Source organism: Nipponia nippon, unplaced genomic scaffold, assembly GCF_047370975.1.
Source record: "Nipponia nippon isolate SJK-2023a ecotype South Korea unplaced genomic scaffold, ASM4737097v1 scaffold_15, whole genome shotgun sequence".
Classification (NCBI taxonomy): domain Eukaryota; kingdom Metazoa; phylum Chordata; class Aves; order Pelecaniformes; family Threskiornithidae; genus Nipponia; species Nipponia nippon.
The window spans coordinates 4,612,112-4,631,535 of NW_028262331.1; the positions used below are offsets into that span (position 1 = coordinate 4,612,112).

At 45.1% G+C, this 19,424-nt stretch overlaps 1 protein-coding gene across 4 annotated transcripts in view; it reads left to right on the forward strand.

The window, feature by feature from the left end:
- Positions 1-19,424, forward strand: part of COL26A1 (collagen type XXVI alpha 1 chain) — a 179,984-nt gene that overhangs the window by 125,336 nt on the left and 35,224 nt on the right. For all 4 annotated transcript variants that reach the window (XM_087751447.1, XM_087751450.1, XM_087751449.1 and 1 more), the window contains one exon: positions 11,950-12,011. In XM_087751447.1, coding sequence (XP_087607573.1) covers positions 11,950-12,011 — 62 coding nt within the window. The remainder of the gene's footprint in view (positions 1-11,949; positions 12,012-19,424) is intronic.

Sequence of the window (19,424 nt, forward strand, 5' to 3'; positions counted from 1 at the left end):
AGCCCATCAGAAACTTTAGTTTCAGGGACTAAAGTGGAATTTAAACTATCTGAATATAGTCCTTTGTGTCAAATCAAATGATTTGTTAAAGCGAGGCCAGATTTGCGGGGAGAATCAATCTTTTTTATTAGATCAACTGATGTGGAAAAAGCAGACAAACTTTCAGGCATATTAACCCTTCTTCTGGCCTGCGTTTGTATTACAAGAACAGAGGGACCTGTCTACCAGGGGAGACTGTGCTTTAGGATATGTGTTCACACTGACTGTTCCTCAACAGTCTTGGTCTGAATGCAGACATGGGTGGCATTTTTGGGCATGCTTGTACTCTTTTTTGGGGGAAAGACTTGTCTCCCCCTGTGTTTGGACACTCAATTTTACAACACAACAAATAATGGGCTCTGCTCTGCAGCTGACTCATTGTGCAAGTCTGGGGCTAATTACTGAATCCCTCCGTGCCTTGATTTCCATCTGTAAAATGTCACAGATGCCCACCATTCATAAATCGCTTTCAGATTTCCAGATGAGGTGCTGTGTAAGTGTAGAATAGCGTTAGTTTATACATATTGTGCTAGAGTATAATTTAAAACACATGCAACAGAAGAGCCTCACAGATGTGTCTCTTTCAACTGCAAAAGGCAAGGCCTGGGCTGATGATTTAGCACAGCACTAATTGGGCTAAAATAGGAGATTGCTTTTGTACTGATGCAATTGTCACCATTAAAGTCCTCATTTACCAACAGTTTTTGGAGGTAACCCAGTTATTTCCTATTGAGGAAAACTGTAGCGTCTTGGGTCTTGAAGCACAGCAATTTATAGCAAATGTCGACGGTTTTATAGCATCCCCCACGCTGGCTGTCCTCACACTTCTGGAAGGGGACTATTCCATTGTTTATTTTGAATGTGCATCTTGCTTGGCCTGTAGCTGCACTTAGCACTTTTTTGCTGCCTGCAACCTTTGGGGCATATCCTAATCTCAAAGCAGAGGCATTTGACCGAGTCATTTCCATTGCCATTACTGGGTGTTGCATGCACAGGAATCCCCATTTATTGATAAGAAAGCTGTTCCTGTAGCTGCGAGTGCTTGGCAGCTGTTCAGCATTAAGTCAATTCTCGACGTTTAAAGGATTTGTGGGCTGTGATGGTTTGGGTTCAGGCAATTAACTTCGGTGAAGTGCTTGAGAGTGTCTTCCAGACACATTTCATGGAGAAGGATGAACTTAAACAGTTAAGAGATTGGTTTTGTTTAAGTGCCCTCAAGTTTCCTGATTGGGGCTGTTGGGGCTAAACTCTCAGTGTCTATGAAACCTAGGAGCTCCCTTGACTGCAGGAGAATTATGCTTGTTCCTTCCAGTTGCAATCTGGCCCTGTGCTTGTTTGAAAGTGCCAACATCATCCCTGTTGCCAGCGGCATCGTGTGGCAGCGGGCACCAGTGACCGTGCATTGAGCCTCTGAAGCTATCCTCTAGCTGTTTAACTTTAACGCCCTGGTCTGAGCTTATTTGCCAGCGTGTTGTTGCCTGGTGCTCAGACGTGGTTATTGATGCTGAGCTGTTGTGAGAAGAAGGTGTGGAGTTGAGGGGAATGAAGGTGTCTCTGGAGATACCCAGTTCCTTCTTGGTGTATTGCAGACAAATTGCGCCATTGTGCATTTGTCCGGTTTGGCCTCGCTGGCTGTTCTCCCTGTTCCTCATCAGTGCTCAGAGGGAGGGTCAAAATTCATTGTCAAATCCTCCACAGCTGTAAGCGTAACATAATATTGGGGCTGAGTGCGTGGGGTGACAGGCGTGGGAGAGGAGATTGGCTGACGCCCAGCCTTACCCAATGCTTGCCATGTTCCAGGAGAAATCTCCCTGGATGCTGGGCCTTCAGTCATGGGTCTAAACTTGCCATTTAAGGCATTTTTTTAGGAGAGTTTCAAGGTGGAGACAGCTAGAACCTCAAAATGAAGCTCCTCAAACTACCAACAGCATGATGTCTCTTAGGGGACACTTATACTACAGTGCTCGTTGTTGTGTGGATATCATAAATCAGAGAAAGCACAAATAGGCAAATTGTGAATAAGGGCTTGGTCCCACCAGAAAGTAAATGGATCCCAGATTTGGAAGCATTTGGTGAGTTTGGGGTTAAAATAACAGGATGCGGGAATTCTGGAAAACATTTCGATTATGGATATCCTCTGATTTTTCATTCTAAAATGAGTTAGAGAAGTAGCCTGGTGTAGCTATTTTGAAGAGTTAAAGATCTGAAACTGAAAATGAAACGTTCCTGGCTAACCCCAAGTGGATATTTCTTTCAGTAATTTTTCTTCATCCGGAAGTTAATAAGGAAATAACAAAAAAGAACAAACAAGAAGTCGTCCTTTGCACAGCCTTGTGCTAGCCACTAGTCTGATGCAAGTCTTACCTTGTTCTTCACATTATGGGGACCAGATAGATGATATAAGGGATGCTCTGGGTCTCCTGACTCCCCGTGTCCCTTGTGTCTCAGAGAACAAAATTGTAGCTGCAGAGAAATGGGGAAGGGATTCCTCTTTCTGCTGCTCAGATCTATAAGGACCACTGCAAGGCTCAGAGGGATTTGGCCAACAAAGGGTAATTAGCAGAATTAAGTGGGGTAATGATCCTCAATAGACTGACTGTCTTGTAGCCTTGAACCCTGTCACTCCACCTCTCAAGTGCAGAGTGACAGTCATTAGCCTTGTGCAGAGCAACGGTGTGTTGGACAAGGGCTGTGGGGTGCTGTGCAGAGCCCCGGAGAGAAGGGAAGTGTGGGAGGATGGACAAAGCATGGTGGGTTGAACCTGAAGCTGAAATGTTGGCCTGGGAAATCAAAGCTTTGCAAAAGTGCCCCTGATACTACTACTACTAATAATACATAGTATTTTGACATTCAGGGAGGCAAAGTCTTCTGAATTCAGACCATCCTTTTCAGTTGCTTAAGCTGTTGTTTCGTTATTGGTCGTTCAGCTAATTTTTTGTCTTGGCTAAATGAAGCCAGTGCTAAATATTCTGGATGAGGAACCACTAGTGCTTGACTGAACATCCTAAATAGAACATGTTTATGGGTTACAGGGACTTTGTGGAGAGAGAAGGCATCTAACCCTAGAAGGTATCTTTAGTCCTTGCAGGCTGAAGTGTAATAAAACTCAAAGCAGGGGTAGAATTTAATGTCAGAAATCCAAACTGGAAACAAGATGCATATTTTTTATACAATGGTTAACTTTGGATGCAGTTCACTAAAGAAACCTGGGTTGTCTGGCTCTAGAGTGTCTTTCTGAAAGACATACTCCAGTTAAGCACACGTTGTTTGGCTCGAGACTGTGAGAGATTCTCTGACCTGTGATACACAGGTGCGGAACCAATATTATAAGAGTCCCTCCAGATTTTACGGTGAGCCTCAATTCAAATGTTTCCATTTGTCCTGTCTGCTTCCTTATTTCACGTTATATTACGCCATATTTTGACTGTATTTTCCCCTGATTGCTTCTCCCATCAGGGAAAAGCAGTCTCTTCTGTAAGGGATGTGAGACCACCTCAATTTGAGATGAACTTTCAAGCATAGTGGGGTTCCCATGCGTGCTTGGACTGGGGTCAAAAGGGTTAGCCAGGTCCCATTTAGTATCGCTCCATGTCATAGATCAGGGAGTGATAGAGAAATGAGGCTGTAGCAATGATGGTGGGTATCAGACGCTGGATTTCGGCACAGTGCGGACTGGACCAGGTATAGGAGGGCAATGATTTTGCCCAGGAAGGAGCCCCAGCCGCTGTGGGCTCAGTGCCCTCGGCTTCCTGGGCAGGAAGGCATGTGGGCTGCCTCCTTTTAGTCTGGGGGCTCTTAATCTAGCTTGCGTATAGCCCTATCTTGCTGCAAGGTGTTTTTATATACATATTCGTCATACTACCTATTTGTCTTTGTTTTCTGGCTTTTTATTTACTTCAGTGTGCTTTACAGGCATGCAGTGATACAGTGGTGAAGCAGGGGAGTAAAGGGCTCACGGGCGGGTTGTTTTGTACGGTCTCAGAAGTACTGAGCACCCACAGTACCACCAGCATCGCTTGGGAGCACCGTGTTCAGCAGCTCCGTAGGCAGCAAAGCTTTAACAAACTCATGCTGGATAGGTAAAATCTTTTTTTATCAGGGTCATTTCAGTCTTCAGGCAACTATGCTGGGCCACATTAGTAAAATGTCCTTCTAAAAATAATAGATAATCCGTTTCTAGCAAAACGTGTTGCATCAAAATCCAGCCATTCCCTGCTAAACCTTACTCTGACAGATGAAGATGGATTGAACACGGATCTCACAACTCGTGGCTGCCTGTGAATAAATGATCATGATCTAATTCCATATGCTAACAGAGCACAGGCCTAACCAGCAAAATAGATCTCTGGCACTGTGAAAGAGCACAAATCCCCAGGCTGAGAGCAATTATGTATAAAATTAGTTAGTGGCGTGGGAGTGTGCATGTGTGAAATTTTAAATAAAACAATGTGAGTGATGTGAGCTGTTTAAGAATAGACCTGGGTGAATAATGGAGGTTTTTTGGGTCCATTTGCCAAACCAAAAAATTGGAAAGAAAAATGATTTGGGAGAAATTGAAATGGAAATTTTTAGGTCATCATTTGACCTGAAGTGAACATTTAGTTTCACTTAAGGCTATTTAATTAGTTCATTTCATTTTTAATTTAGGTGAGTTTTGAAATAAATGCTATTTCAAAACTTAAGACTGAAACATGTCATTAAGAAACTATGAAAGTAATTTTAAAAAAAACTAGAGAAAATATGGCAAAAATTTTAAAAATTGCACCCATTTTTTTCACTTGAAACTGTGTACTAAATTTTATGTGGGTTCTCGAATAGTAGCTGTTAATCCAAAAGTGCATTTTGTGGTAAACTTTCTTTTCACTCAGTTTTGCTCGGGTTTTTTTTTACAGACACTTCAAAATCACAGAATATCATGATATCGAAAAAATATTTATTGCTTATCCAGGGAAAAAATGCCTTTTCCTGTTTAAGAAGGTAGAAGAAAGTAGACATGAAAATGAAGTATGAATATTTTACAAGCAGAAAAAGATCAGATAGCAGTTCTCATAAGAAAGGAAATTTGAGCTGCTTTTTTAAAGAGAGCCAGTAAAGTTAAGGGTAAGGGTTAGTATAATAGAGATATAAGAGAGAGATTACAAATGGAGACATTTTGGCAGTGATCGGGGTCTCCTAGCAGAGATGGTGAATTATCTGTAATGATGGTAAAAAGGCAAAAATATTCTGTAGGTGTTCTGGTTCATATTGATAGGCAGCCTAATAACTCACAATTTACACGTGAAAATAAAAGTTCCATCCTGTAAAATCCTGATGTGAAAAGTGTGGGAGACAACAAACCATCTTTGGTCAATGAGACCACCTTTAAATTTCTCTGAGCCTCCAGTTCCTTATCTGTGAGATATTTTAATTATACTAACTGTCATGCTGAGCAGAAACGTTGTGGGGCTTTGTCAGTGCTGGTTTTGAACTTGGGATTAGAGGGCCTGTGTGTTGAAAGTGAGTAGCCTACGGTTTTTGGTAGTTATTGGACCCAGAAAGGGGGCAAAAAGAACGATGTGCTCTCTCCCTCCTCCCTCCCTCCTTCCACGCTTGCTCGTGGGTGAGACCCGGCCTCGCTCAGCCGCCTCCGTCCTGCCGAAACAGAAGGGACGCTGTGAGGTGGTGGTCTGTTCTGTGCCCGTCCAGTCTACGTGTGCTTAGGTTAGAGCGTGCAATGTTTGCAATTCAGCAAGAATACAGATTTCCCCTGCGCCTGAATGCGCTGACATGTTGGAGAGAGGAGGGACCTAACGAGCGCTTCTTTTTTCAGTCGGGTGCCTTGGACTGTCTATCCCAGCATCGCTGCTGTGAGAGACCCCGGCCATCTGGGGCTCTTCCCTTGCAAAAGGTGAAAATTTGCAATGCACGCAGCGAGTAAATATCACAGTACTAAACTGAGAGACTCTTGCAGCTCAGTCTTGATGATCCTACGCTAAGCAAAACTCAGAGAGCTTCCCCATACAGAGAAACAGTTCTTGCTCCAGCTTACTGGGTCCTGAGCCGTGGCCAGGGCGTACGATATGCCGGTAGGAGCCCTCCCCTCCTGCAGCTCTCCAGACCTTTGATTCCTCTTTGCTCTTCAGACCAGAGGCTACCGGGTGACACAAGTGTTCCTCCTCTCCATGGTTGCTGTCAGCCCTTTGCCTTTCACATGCTCAAACCCCGTTACAGAGCTACAGACGTGACTGATTCTAAACAAGTACAATTAATAAAGTCTATCTAGCCAACATCTGACTCTCATTAGAGGAAACGTGTTGAAAAAACAGATCCCAGGTTGGCTGTGATTTATGGCTTGGGCCTGCTATCCTTCACAAGCACTGGCGAAAGCTTTTGCAAAGGGCCAGAACATAAACTACTTAGGGAAACTCAGTATCCATGTAAAAAGGCTGGAAGGGTCAAATCAGACAAATTAAAGAGGGGTGCAGATGCAAGCCCAGGCTGGCTGTCCCGTACTGAGGGCCACCTAGGTAGGCACAGATCTGCGTTCATATTTCTGCTGTGGGATTTGACTTGAAATTTCTACTGTGCCAGAGTCTGAAAGTGTCACTGTTTGGGGTTTGTTTTGTTTTTTTTTTCCTGGCTAAACTGCGTGTATGTGTGTGGCAAAAAGTGAATGGAGGGGTTCATGGTCTGGTGGTTTATCTCACAAGTGTCCAAATATAACATCTCTGGTGCGTAACATCTCAGGTGCTCACCGAGTTGACAGTAGAAGTTGGCTGTGCTTCCTGCTTCCCTTGGGAGTTTGGAGCTTCGTCCTTTTCTCCTTGCAAAGAAACATGGCTGCCTGGACTAATTTAGCTGACTTCACTCATGCTCTTCCAGATGTGTTCAGAGACTACTCTGAACTTGTCCTGGAGAAAGGGGTCTGCTAACTGAGAAAAGCTGGTCTCCTGCTTCCTTTGAAAGACAAAATTTTTTTCAAACTGGACCTGCTTAAGTTGTGTGTTACTGATTTGTAAGACAGTGCGCCCCGAACTGTCACAGCGTGGTGCATGGAGACCTGCTCTGCGTAGTCCTGGTTGCGCAGCTGCTGGTGCAGGGTTAAAGCTGTTGGGTTGTGTTTCGTGGAGCTGCGGTTGTGTTCCCGGTGCTGTAAGCGTGGGCTGTTGGCATGGCCTTGACGCAGCTCTGGTTTGCTCTCCCTGCCCTGGGGATAACCGAGTTTGTCCTCTTTGTGCATGTCCATTTCTGGAAAGTGCAATGGAAGTGGTAGACTTTATTATATGGAAAGAGAAGAGCTGCCAGGGAGGTTTTATCACAGAAATCAAATATACTCATTTATTTCTCTGTGTGTATGTAACATTTGGTCATTTTTCATCCTCTGACCTCGGGTCCTTTACAGAAGAAATATTACATTGAAAATGGACGAAAGGAAAGTAAGACTCAGAGGAGGAAAGTGCATTGTTTAGAGCCCCGAGCAGGTTGAAGCATGAGCTGCAAATGCGATTCTTATATCCCCAAACTTGACTGTGTGCTACGCCCCATTGCATTGCAAGGTTGAAGTTTCTTGTAACGGCAAAATATGGTCTTGGAAAAACTAGCTGCAAAGATTTTATTTGTTTAAACAAAGGCTTTGTGATTCCAGAATTCTCTCCCCTTTCATATGCTATAAACCACCTCCTCCGCCTCCCCTCTGAAATATGAATTTTGGAGTAATCCATCAAGAAAAAGAGAGACAGAGCCTTGATCCCTTGACTTCGGTTGAGCTGTGCAATTTATATCTACTGAGCATCTGGCTGTAGGGAAACCAAAAGCCCTTTTAATATTCTGCAGAGACTCTGGGTATACAAATGAGCGTGGGCTGTCGGAGCTGAGAAATGGGGCAGAGATGCCAAGCGGTTTCTTTGCCGTTTTGCACAAAAGTCTGACCTGTGGCCCCGTGGTGAAAGTTGGCCTGGTTTTTTTTTTTTTTTTACTCCCCTCAGTGCCACTGTGATAATTGTGCTGAAATCATTAAAGTCCCATTGGTATAAAGCCGTTATCATGCCTTTCTTGTTTTGAATGAGAAGCTGGAAGACTTGTGGGGCTTTCAGCCTTGAGCAGCTGAATTGTACAACTATTTAATCATTAAATTATGCAAAAGCTGCTCAGGCCCTGCAAAACAGGAATGCCAAGTTAGCAAGGCACCCGAAGTCAGTTGTTCACTGCTGTAAGTCACCTGTCGGAGGAGCGTATTCGGAGTGGAAGCCACAGGCTTGCAGCCTGGTGCCCATTTGCAAAGCTGCAGCGCTGGAAGCGCTGGCTCAGCCTTTAATCAAAGATCGGTCGAATGTAGCAGTCATTGGATCAGGGTTAAGTGGGTCACTGCTGGCACAGGGTACATGACTTGTTATTTTCCAGCATGCCAAGTCTACCACATCTCTGATGTGTTAGACTTTTCTTTCCCTCCAGTCGCATTGCTTTGCCCACGCAGCCGGAGAGGGGGAATGGGAGGGCGGGAAGGGAGAGGTGTGCTGGGACAGTAACAGTGAGACATTATGGAGACAGACTGGGTGTCACGCGATATGCTGGTACTGTCTCATGTTCATTATCTCAATTATTTATCCTCCCTGCTGGAACACTTCTAAAACAAATCCTACCATGTGTTTTGAGGTTGGGCTTCATAGAGCGAAATCACAACTTCTTTCTTAGAGTTTAGCTGGAAAAATACAAATCTGCCAACTAGGAACATGAGGGAAATAAACTGTGGTTCTGTGTAGCAACAAGTGATGGATTTCTGCAGATATGGAAAGCGTCTGCTCTGGAGTTCCAGGTCAGAGAGTATGTGTATTTGCCCCAATGTTATATTTGTTGCATGTGAAATAATGATGTGAGATTCTCAAGCTCGTTTTAATAAAGCAGACTGCTTTCACCCTGATCAGAAAATTCAACTTCACAGTCCCAGGCCTTGGAACCACCAGCCATCAGGATTAGACACTAAATACTTCAGTGCATAGTAGTCAGGGAAGGTATTTCTTAGTTTAATTTGTCACCACTGTTCTCAGGCTTTCTGCAGTGACAGATGATGACCCCAGACCTTGAAGCAGTCTGGTCCCCCGTGTGTTGTGAGCGAGCTTTGAATGTAGTTTCTGTAACTGCAGTACTGAGCATTCATCTCTGTGTTTGAAAGTGTCATCCGTCTGTTGGTTAGCTAAATGAATGTCACAAGGATTTGTTGGCAGGATGGCTTGCCTTAGTTAAGAGGATCTTTTGCTATTAGGACGTCCGCTTTCTGGATTAGTTAAATGTCTTTTGGGTCCAGGCTAAGTAGCTTGGGTGTGGATCTGGGTTTCCAGGCATTTCATGAAGGAAAGGATCAGAGTTCAAATCCAACTTGAGCTTAAGTAGTTCTCTTTCTGACCTGGGCTGTGTTTTCCATGTTTCAGCAGACATCACTGACATGAAGATGATACTAGTACAAATCTTGCCATGCAGTGGCACTGCTGCTTCCTCCCCCCTTCTGTCATTTTGTTCATTTAAATCTAACCTTGTGTGCTGCAAACGCACCTGAGAGGGCTCTTGGAGACACTCTTCAAGAGCAGAGAGTTGGACTGGACAGCAGAGCTGCTGGACTGGTGGTGTTCGTACACTCTGTCCAGCAGAGACGATCAGAGTATCCTCCCCCCTGGGAGCTGGCTGGGTCACCCCTGTGCAGAGGGGTAGTACGAGCCCTTTTTTATGAGCTGAGCTCTCCAAAGAGAGCTTAAATGATCAATCCGTCTCAAATTATGCACAGAGGTGGTTTTCAGACAGTTCAAGCCAGTCTCTCTAAACCTATGGGAGTTATTAATATGTGTAAGCCAGCAGAAGGGAGAATAGGACTCCATATTTTATTTGCTCTGTAACACATCTGGTACGCCTTTTGGCTTTTGGGAGCACTGGATTTATTCAGTCTTATCTTTCTATGGGGATGAGCAAGATCAAAAGCATGAAGCCGGTTACATGCAGAATGTAATTCCCTGTTTTACATGCCACAGGCAGATCCAGACCAACAAGACCCACCCATTTCCTTCCCTGCAGGACAACGCACTTATGGCACTTGTGTATTCATGGGCCAATTCAAGCCAAAGATATTGCCCAAGATCTATTGCAGAGAATAAAAATAAACAAATGTTATCTCCTGTTGGGTAAAAGAAAGTCCATGTCAGCATTGACCTGTAAGGAAATCCCTCAATCTAAGTGTTCCTGAACCATTAGATGCTTTGTCTGCAAAATGCTGGGTATCGTGAGGTGGAAGCGCTATGTCTAGCTCCTTTGGGAAGCTGCACAGCTCCTCATAGAGGGTCAACGAGAGAATTTCTTTGGAAGGTTTGTGCAATGGGTGATTGGTTGCCGTTAGCACTCAAGCAATCTTCTTAGACTGTAAATCACTAACATGGAACCGCCAAGCTTCCTGGCTCTCTGAGCCCCACGCTAAAATCTTGCATGGCTGAGAGCCATCGGTACGTACCAGGTGCTTCAAAAAACTGGAAAGTGTTTGTGGATGAAGATTGGAGAGATTCCTTGGCGCTCCTTGTGCAAAAGGGGACAAAGCTTGTTAGGGGGACAACTGCGTCCCAGGTGTCAGGGTGATGTTTAGTCAGGCCAAAACCCACGTTCACCCATTCGTCCACATAGGCAGGCACTGGGTTTACTCAACATCCCCTGCATCAGTACAACCTCAGCCTGAGCTGCACCTGGATGGTCTATTAAGGGGCTCAAGAATTACAGGTCAACCTCCCCAGCCCTATGGAAATTCTAGGATTAAATACTTCTGTGGCCAATGAAAACTGGCTCAGGCCCTTAAGGAGCCCAGAAATGCAAACAGACATGTATTTCTCTTCTGTGGGACATAAGATGGCAGTGATTCATCACCTGAATATGGATGGTTTATTCTTTGAAATACTTCATGCTGCAAGTCATTTTCCCTTTTTAAAAACTGCTGCACTTCAGAAGTCATGATCGGCGAGTGGTCCAGTCTGGAAAGCTTCTCTGAGAGCTGGGAATGGGCAGTCCAACACTGCTGCAAAGCACTGAGAAAGTGCCTTGTTGATTAAGTCTCTGTTCAGGGCTTTCTCCTCCTTCACTCACTTTAAAATTGCTGAAATGAAAACAGAGACAAAGCAGCAGGCCTTCTGTTTAGACGTGATGGCCTTTGTATCAAGCAATCATTTTAAACTGCACTCAGAGCCCATTATGTTAACGTTTGTTCTTGCTAAGGCATCCTGTCAAGACCCCTTTGGTGGTTGCTGCCTATCTGCTGCTTCTATGCAGCAAAGTGAGATGGGAACCGCTTCCTGCTGCAGCTCCGGTCTGCATCAGCTTTGGGGTCTGTCTTGGATTTTCTTGCTGTCACTGAGACAAATGATTTGTTGTGGGAGTGGTAACAGGGCCTGGGAGTCCAGGGACGGAGCAGGACTCCACAGAGATGGGCATTTTGTCTATTCATTGGTTTTCTTGGTATTTGATCAGGACCTAGTACAGGAGAGGGTACGGCGCAGAGCTAAATGGAAGTAGTGGGTGTGTAGCCTGATGTCCTGTGAGGTGGCAGTAGGTGCCACAGCAGCTTGCGCCAGTGGCCGAACAAGTGTCTTTGCTGGTGACAACAGGTCATGCTGGTTGGCACAATGAAAAGTCTTACAACTAATTTTTTCTTCACCTACCTTCTACCTTGTGGGAACTTGGTTTCGCTTTCTGCCCCACTAAACATCCCCAAACAACATTCATGTAATGTGGCTGTGGCTGTTTACCTGTGCAATGGATTTGAATACTTATTTTCCCCCCGTGACTGATCTTGAATCGCTTTTCTGTGTGCCTTGGATCAAAAAAGGATCAGGGTCTGCAAACTGAAAACCATGGATTAAAATACAAAGTACATAGAAATTTTACATCATTTTGTTTTGTTCTTTCTAGAATGCATGAACTGCACGAGACTAGCGGATATGACTGAGAGGCTGAACACGCTCGAGGCCAAGGTAAGGACCTGCCTTTATTCTTCTGTTTGGCAAAAATTTCCAAGAGTTGCTGCTAAAAAAGATGTTGAGTCGGCAGCCCTGGAGAGATCAGGTGTCTGTCCTTCTGTCCACAGCGAGGAACACGGTGTGGTGGTGGTCCTGCCCCAGGGAACGAGGGCAGCGCTGCCGTGCACGCGGGCATCGCTCACCTCTGGCCTGGCTCCTCCTGCTTCCCGCGCGTCCTCTTCGGCCTCACTCTGCCACGCAGCTGCATCTCCGTCTCCCTTCTTCCCTGCTGTCACAAACGTGCAGCTGATAATAAATAACAAATAGCTCATTGCTCTCGACTGAGACACGTTGGCTCAGGTTTTGCTCCAGAAACAGAGGGCAGGCGGAGCTGTATGAAAAATCTCTTGCCTTCAGCTGGTTGATAATGTGGGGATGTAAAGCAGTGATTCCCCTGGCTCAAGAAAGAAGCAGACTGATTCTGGTGTCTCTCACTAAAAATGCCTTGTAGAAACCTTACCAATGTAGAGTGCAAAACAGAGGAGTAACAGTATGTAGATTTTTCTAAGAACAGTTGTTCATTAGCCTGCTCTTCAAGTGCTATCCAGTCCTGCTTTTTTATCCCTTTTCTGAAAGATGGGAGCCTTTCATGCGTGGTTTAGTGGAGACAAATGTTAAGGAGTGACCTTCACGGTGTGGTTTTTTTTTTTTCTTCTGCAAATTGTTTTAATTTCTACCTACTGGGATTTAGATAAATTGTTCCAGTCTAGCAACAAAGCTGCTGAATCAGTTGGTCCTCTTTGAGCTGTGGTCCCTCCTGTGACAGCCCAATCCTGGCTGTTACATACAGCGCTTTGGTCATCGTGCTGCTGTTATTATTCATTAACTGATGGTTATCAATGACATAAAAGAATCTGGGGAGAAACCTTTGTGGAGGGGGGGTGTGGATGTGTGGTGTTTTTGAGGCCAGTGCGTGATATTATGGTAATTTGGGAATTGTCTGTGCTGCAATGGAGTGAGCAATGTTGTCTGGAACTTCCTCAAAGCCTTCGCAGTTGTATTTCACTACAGGAAAATGAAGGGGTGGGGGGAATGAAATTCTGGGGAGCAGAATTGTTCAAATGAAAACAACTGTTGTAGTGCAAAGGACAAAGATGAGCTGGATTGTTTTTCCGAGCAGCGGGACCTGGCAGGTGGGTGTTCTTTGGCAGCGAGGAGCTGGAGGCGTTCGGAGAGGAGAGAGGGGCTGGTGACTGACCTCTGCGTGTGCAGTCCCGAATCCAAGTAAGACATGGGACCGGCCTCAGAGAGACGTAAATCAGCCCTCCCATGCTCAGCCTGTAGCCAGCTGTACCTTCCTTCACTTTCTAGGGCTTTCTATATTTGGCTCACTGGAAAATGATAACCAAAGACTGTCCTGACAGCAGAGCGCCCGTGCTCTGCTGGCTTGTGCTACTCAGCACTTGTGTCGGGTAACAAAGTGCAAGAGGCTAACGGCAACCTCAGCTGGGGCCCTGCCAGGACTTCATGGAGGAGGAAGGAGGTCCTACCTACCCAAATCTCCTTGAGAAGTCTTAGCCCAAGAGTGAAACTGCACCCAGGTCAGTGGGTTTGTCTTACAGATATGGAGATGGTTTAAATCGGGTGACATTCCTGTCACCTGAAAGCAATCTGCTCTCTGGTGTTGGCACCAACTACCAGATGCCCATGGTATTTGGGAAGTGCTGCCTGCTTGCCTTCTGCATGGGAGCTGTAGTGAAGGCAGGAGCACGTTGTCTCCTGCTCTAACCTAGGACACTTGTTGTACAGCAACTAGCATTTGTCTCCTGACTGGCAAACCTGACGTGATGTCCTTAGGAAATGCTGCCCATGTTGGCAGCCATATAGCTGCAACCTGCTCTGCGTTCAGGAGGGAGCACTGAGTCATCATCAACAAACACAGTGTTGACAGCCGAAGACTTCGTAGACCTTCCAGCATGAGGAACAATGAGGTGGATGCCTGCAAAGTTCAGTGCCAAGATGTAGCCAGCCAGACCCTGAAGATGACACTTGAAGGATTTTGGTACTGCCTCAGTCCCAGCCATAGCCAAGACCACACCACCTCCTCTCTGCCTTTTTGAGAGTGGGGCTTTGGGTAACTTGATTTTTGTCAGCTCTTGATCTGGGGCCTAGTGCATCATGTCTCTGTTTTAATGCTGCAGTGAGGCAATTTGTGTTGCTGCTATGATGGGTTTCCTTCTGCCTTTACTGTGCTCCCACAGAGACCCAAGTTGGGAGCAAAGCTCATCAAAGGGTTTACTTTTACAGAGGGAAATGAGTTATTTCTTTCTATTGTGAAGTACTGAAGACCGTGTCTCTGCAAGGGTGCCTTCAGCACAGCCCAGCAATGTCATTATCAATCTTCTGGCTTCCACTTTGAAAAGCTGTGGGTGCTGTGCAAAAATTGACTGTAGCAATTAAATGGAGAGTGAAGCAACATTACATGAACGCTGGTGCTGTTCACAAAAGAAATATGCTGATTCACTCTTTTTTCAAGGTTAATTTCAGTTTGATGTATGTAGCAATGTCATGACCTCAGTTGTTGTTCAGTAACAGCTAACACCGTTAAAAAGGTGCTTGAATTTGTTTAGTATTGTCTGAATTCCTGCTCTGGATTTTGGAGAAAGATCCCTATTTTGCTGAATGATCTGGATGTGAAGTTGTCACTCAGCTCTCCAAACTGTCTTCTTGTAATGTCTCATTTCACCACCACAGCAGCCTGAGGCTGTTTGGAGGAAGACAGGAGCGATGGGATGGGTATGCACATCCCTTACCAGTGTTGGAGACTGATCCCCCCCAGTTTTTGCTGTCTGGTTCTGCAAAGGCAGGTGCAGAAGTTCATCCTTCCTATGAGGAGAGATGGATTTTCCTGCCACAGTCCTGCTCCTGAAGTTGAGCAGCTTTGCTGCTTTTGCTCTTTTGAATTTCAGCCCAGCATGACCACGGTGAGCTCAGGGAATGGCAATGGGTAAGATCAGCCACCTCAGCGTAGCCAGCCAGCTTCGAGCAGGTCAGGCTGTTGGCGCCTGCTGTAAGGGCTTTGAGGCATGTGGAGCCTGTGTAGACTTGTTGTAAATACTGCAAGGTCTAAGGGTGAGAGCAAATGTGTGGAAAGCTTCCTCTGAAGGCGTTGTGGACCTGGGCAGTTTGGTGCTGGATGAGAAGTTTTGCTTTAATAGAATGTGTTAGGGCCGAGTGAAAAACAATCTCTTCCTCACACCTCTGCAATGGGGACAGGAGCCAAGAGCCTTTCTTGAGTATGTGTGTGGGTATGTAAAATGCATGTTTGTCCTCCAGTGGCTGTGAAGGGCAAGTTAAGGAAACTTAAACTCAGTCGTGGAAGAGGAGGCTACAAGACTGTGGTTTCTTCTTTCCCCACTCCTCTTCTGCACACTTTTATAGCTGTCCCCCTAAAAATGGGGATATAACCAGGAATGGTCTCATCTTTGTTATTACAAGGATGAGTTGGTTCATCCAACTTGTAAGATCAGCATCCAAATGAGGTAATAAAAGTAACCCTCTGATTTTTGTAATATGAGAGTTGGATCAGAAAGCAAGAAGCAAGAATAAACACAGAGCAAATGGAATGAAGAATGACTCATTAGGGACTGGTGCTTATATTGCCCTTGGGGAGGAGAGAGACTCTGAGACACGGCTGAACTCTGCGGCAGAACAGACTCTTCACATGTCTTATGCTTTCCTTAACGCTGCTGTAGATTGTCCTTGTGGCTGTAGGAGATGTTTCTGTAGGAAAGGAGGTGAAAGGAGATGGAATCAGGTTTTGTCCTTGTCTGCCCTGTTTCGAGTTACCCTGTTATCTCCCCAGGATGGAGTTGGCCCGTTCCATTTGCTTGATACCAGACCCATCTGGGTGCTAGGGATTTGAAAGCTTGATTGATGGTGTTGAGCTTGAAATCTACAGGCCATGGGAATCTATGTCAGGGCGGATGGTGTTGAGCCTGGGGTCAAGGACAAGAAAGTGTGCAGGCCAGAAGAAAACTACCCCCTCCCCAAGCCCCAACATGCCAAACCTTACTTCTCTCCCATGACATCTTACTTGACATCACTACAGCACCCCTGACCCTGCGGGGAGCCTCATTGGTGGGAGGGCAGAATGAAACCCGCTTTTATTTCATATAAAAGGTTTCTCCTTAGGGCAGCACAGCTTCTTAGTGGGAAGAGTGTACAGCCTTTCCTTTCTGAATTTCCTGAGCCTGATGCTGCCCTCCTCTGTCACAGGACTAAGCCCAGACAAACTCCACCGAAGCTCGAGAGAGCTGCAGTGTCCGGAGCGAGCAGCACCGCTGCCCACGGCAGGCAGTGCTAGCAGGGAAGCAGGCAGCTGCATAAAAATTTCTGCTCGTTTTGTTCGCCCAGTTTCTTTTAATAAACTCCACCACAGAGCTACGGGCAGTGCGATATTAATCCCAGCTTTTGGTTGGAGCTTGAGTGCAGCATTTGATCTGAGTTGATATAACCCAGTCTTATCTCCTGACACCGCTTTTGAGAAGTTTGTGGCATTTCACTTGCAGCTTTAATGCAGGGAGATAACATTACATATCTAGTGTCTGATTGATTCATTGTGTGATTGATAAATGACGTGCATATTTTTTGCATGAAAACAGTCCTTGTAATGTGATTCCCCACGCAGAAGATTCTGAAAGGTTTTAAAGAAAATCTTTGTACTGAGCACAGAGCTCGATCAATACATTTCTATTTATGAAATCACCCCATTTATTTAGAACAGATTACCCCACAGCACCTTCACTACCCTGCGTCTTTTGATTATGAAGCACCATTACTTGGAGTTTTAATGTAATCATTGCATGAAATGTTTCTATATCTCTCCCTTCTTCCAAGCAGCTGCATGAAGTACTGGCAGCTCTCTGGGATGTTTAATGGGGTTAGTCTTTTCTTTCTCTGATAGACAATAAAAGAATTTCCTGCTGTAGTGGAGAAATATTTGGAAAATAGAAAACGTTTCATGGTACTGTGCCATGGCTAAGAGATTGGGAGGGAAACCCCAGTTGCTTGGCTGTGAGGCTGCTGCTGGTCCTATAGAGTGGACATTAGTCGTTGTTTGATATTTCAAGGACTTTCATAGGTTTTCCATGTTGTGTATGCGATTGCCACTAGCAGTTATTTATTTTCTTTCTGTTCTGAACTGGAAGGTGCCTTACCTGATCCCTAAGGTTTCCTAATGACCCTGTGCAGAATCTGCTTCTCCAGCTCCACTAATGCATTGAATTTAAGGAGTATTTGGGCTATTTCACAGGTAGCTGTATAATAACCAGCTGGGTTCTAGTAGCAATAACAAACTTAAATCAATCCCTTTAAAATTTTTAATTTGATGCTGAGTTTCTGTAGGTCAGTTAATGTAACAAATGTCCCTAAGAATAAAATGCGACTTCCTAATTGATTTTTACAAGGGGGAACCATGAACCAAAACTGGGTGGGCAAACCAAATTTTGTGTCAATGTTCATATCTGAACTTTGCATCTGTCGCATTGGCCTTTTTCTAATTGGCAATAATCATGCTATGATTAGGACACTTGAGGCGGTTTGGGTACTGGCCGTTCTCTCATTTGGGCTTGCTTCCGTCTTTCAGAATGACAGTTAAAATCCTTTCGTTCTCAAGTCTAGTAATTGTTGGATCTTATTTCTTATCACTGTTGGATTGAAGGAGAAATCTGTCCCCAAAGACTGTTCCATGTGTTTGGCAAATGCTGTAAATCATTTGCCAGAACCACAAAAAGGCTTTAAAGACCTCCTCCTCCACCGTCCCCTCCCGCAAAGTCTTTTAGTTACAAGTTTGGCATTTTTAGTCAGATAGATTTAATATTGTCATAAAATAACTTTGAAAAATTCAGTTTTCCTATGACATGCAACTTCATTTGCCAAGCAAATCCTATGTCTGCATTAGGAAATGCTTTTGGTGTGATTGATACCTGGGAACATTGTTTACAAGCTTTGTTTTTGAAGAGAAATACTTTTGCGGACAAAAAGTAGGTTTCAGCAAGGGAGGTATGTGAGGAGCCTGAGGGATGTAAGCGCTCAGATCCTTCGGTAATCCCGTGCCCAAACGTGCAAACTTCCACTTGATTCTCGATCAGAAATTCTAGTGCAGCTTTATGAGGAAAGTATAATCATAAAAGAAAAATGATTTTGGGTCCTTTTATTCAGCTTGCACCAAGGCGAGCCAGGAAAGGCCCAAGCCCCTTATCTTTTCCAGTTGTGCCACTCTCTTCTTGCGGCTTTTAATTTAGAGCCCAGCGGAGGAGAGCACACGAGGCATCTCAGCCTGTTTGAGCTAGTTGATGTGAATCTCTCAGCCAGAGCTGAGGGCTCCTCACCTGGTGAAGCAGAGAGCTGATCTCAAAACCGTTGCTGAGAACAGATGTTACTTTGTCAAGACTGAGCTGATCGCAGGCTGGCCTGGCTCCACGTCCGTAGCACTGCTACATCCCCAGCAGGTGACAAGCAATAAATCGGGCAGAGAAGAATGATGTGATTTTGAGGGTGGAAGGTTATAGCTCCGATGTATTTTTATCAGGTGTTTTAAAGTAATGATGGGGAATCTGATTTCACTCTGAGCTCCTTTGTGTACTTCATTCTGCAATGAGCTCTTAGCACAGCATTGAAGGATTGCTGGATCCTTTCCACATCTAGCTTCTTCCCCTGGCTCTAACACTTCGGGGTGCCAGTGACGGCAGGCCGTGTGGGCTCACAGCAGCAGAGGTAAATCTCCAATGCATAGCAATATCAGAGAAGCTCCCCAGGTGCCTGAGGGTGCAGTCACCCCGTAAGACCACTTCCCTCTGGCCCTTCCCTCACTGCTGCTCTCTCAAGCAAAGCCTTGATGGTCTGATGATCTGCTGAACATTGCCTGCGTTTCATCTAACTAGTAGGCTAGCCTGTGCTTTCATGTCTTCTCTGCTCTGATTCTCCCCCCAGAAGATAGCGGCTGCTGAAACAGTCACTTTTTGCATCCTCTTTTTTGCAAATCCTGTAAAACTATACAAAAAAACAAAGACTTTTGCAGAAAGAGCATGAAGCGCGCTACCTGTGGATTGGCAGAAGCCTTTGGTCCACATTTCTCTCTTCCATGCAATAGCTGATGACATAAACCTTACCTTTTGATCTACATTGGGTCACTACAATGACATCAGCTATTGCTCCCCACGTAATTTATCAATATAATGAAAACTCTTCCATGCATTAATTATCTTGTCCCCTTTGGCCAAAGCCTCTAAGATGTAATAAGGATGAAGTCACCCAAGTTCTCTCTGGGCACCCAGTTCATCAGGTTTTAGTGGACACTTACTGAATGTCTTTTGGCTTTTGAAACCAAGCAATTGCGTCTGTGTTGGAGCCTTGCATTCACAGGTT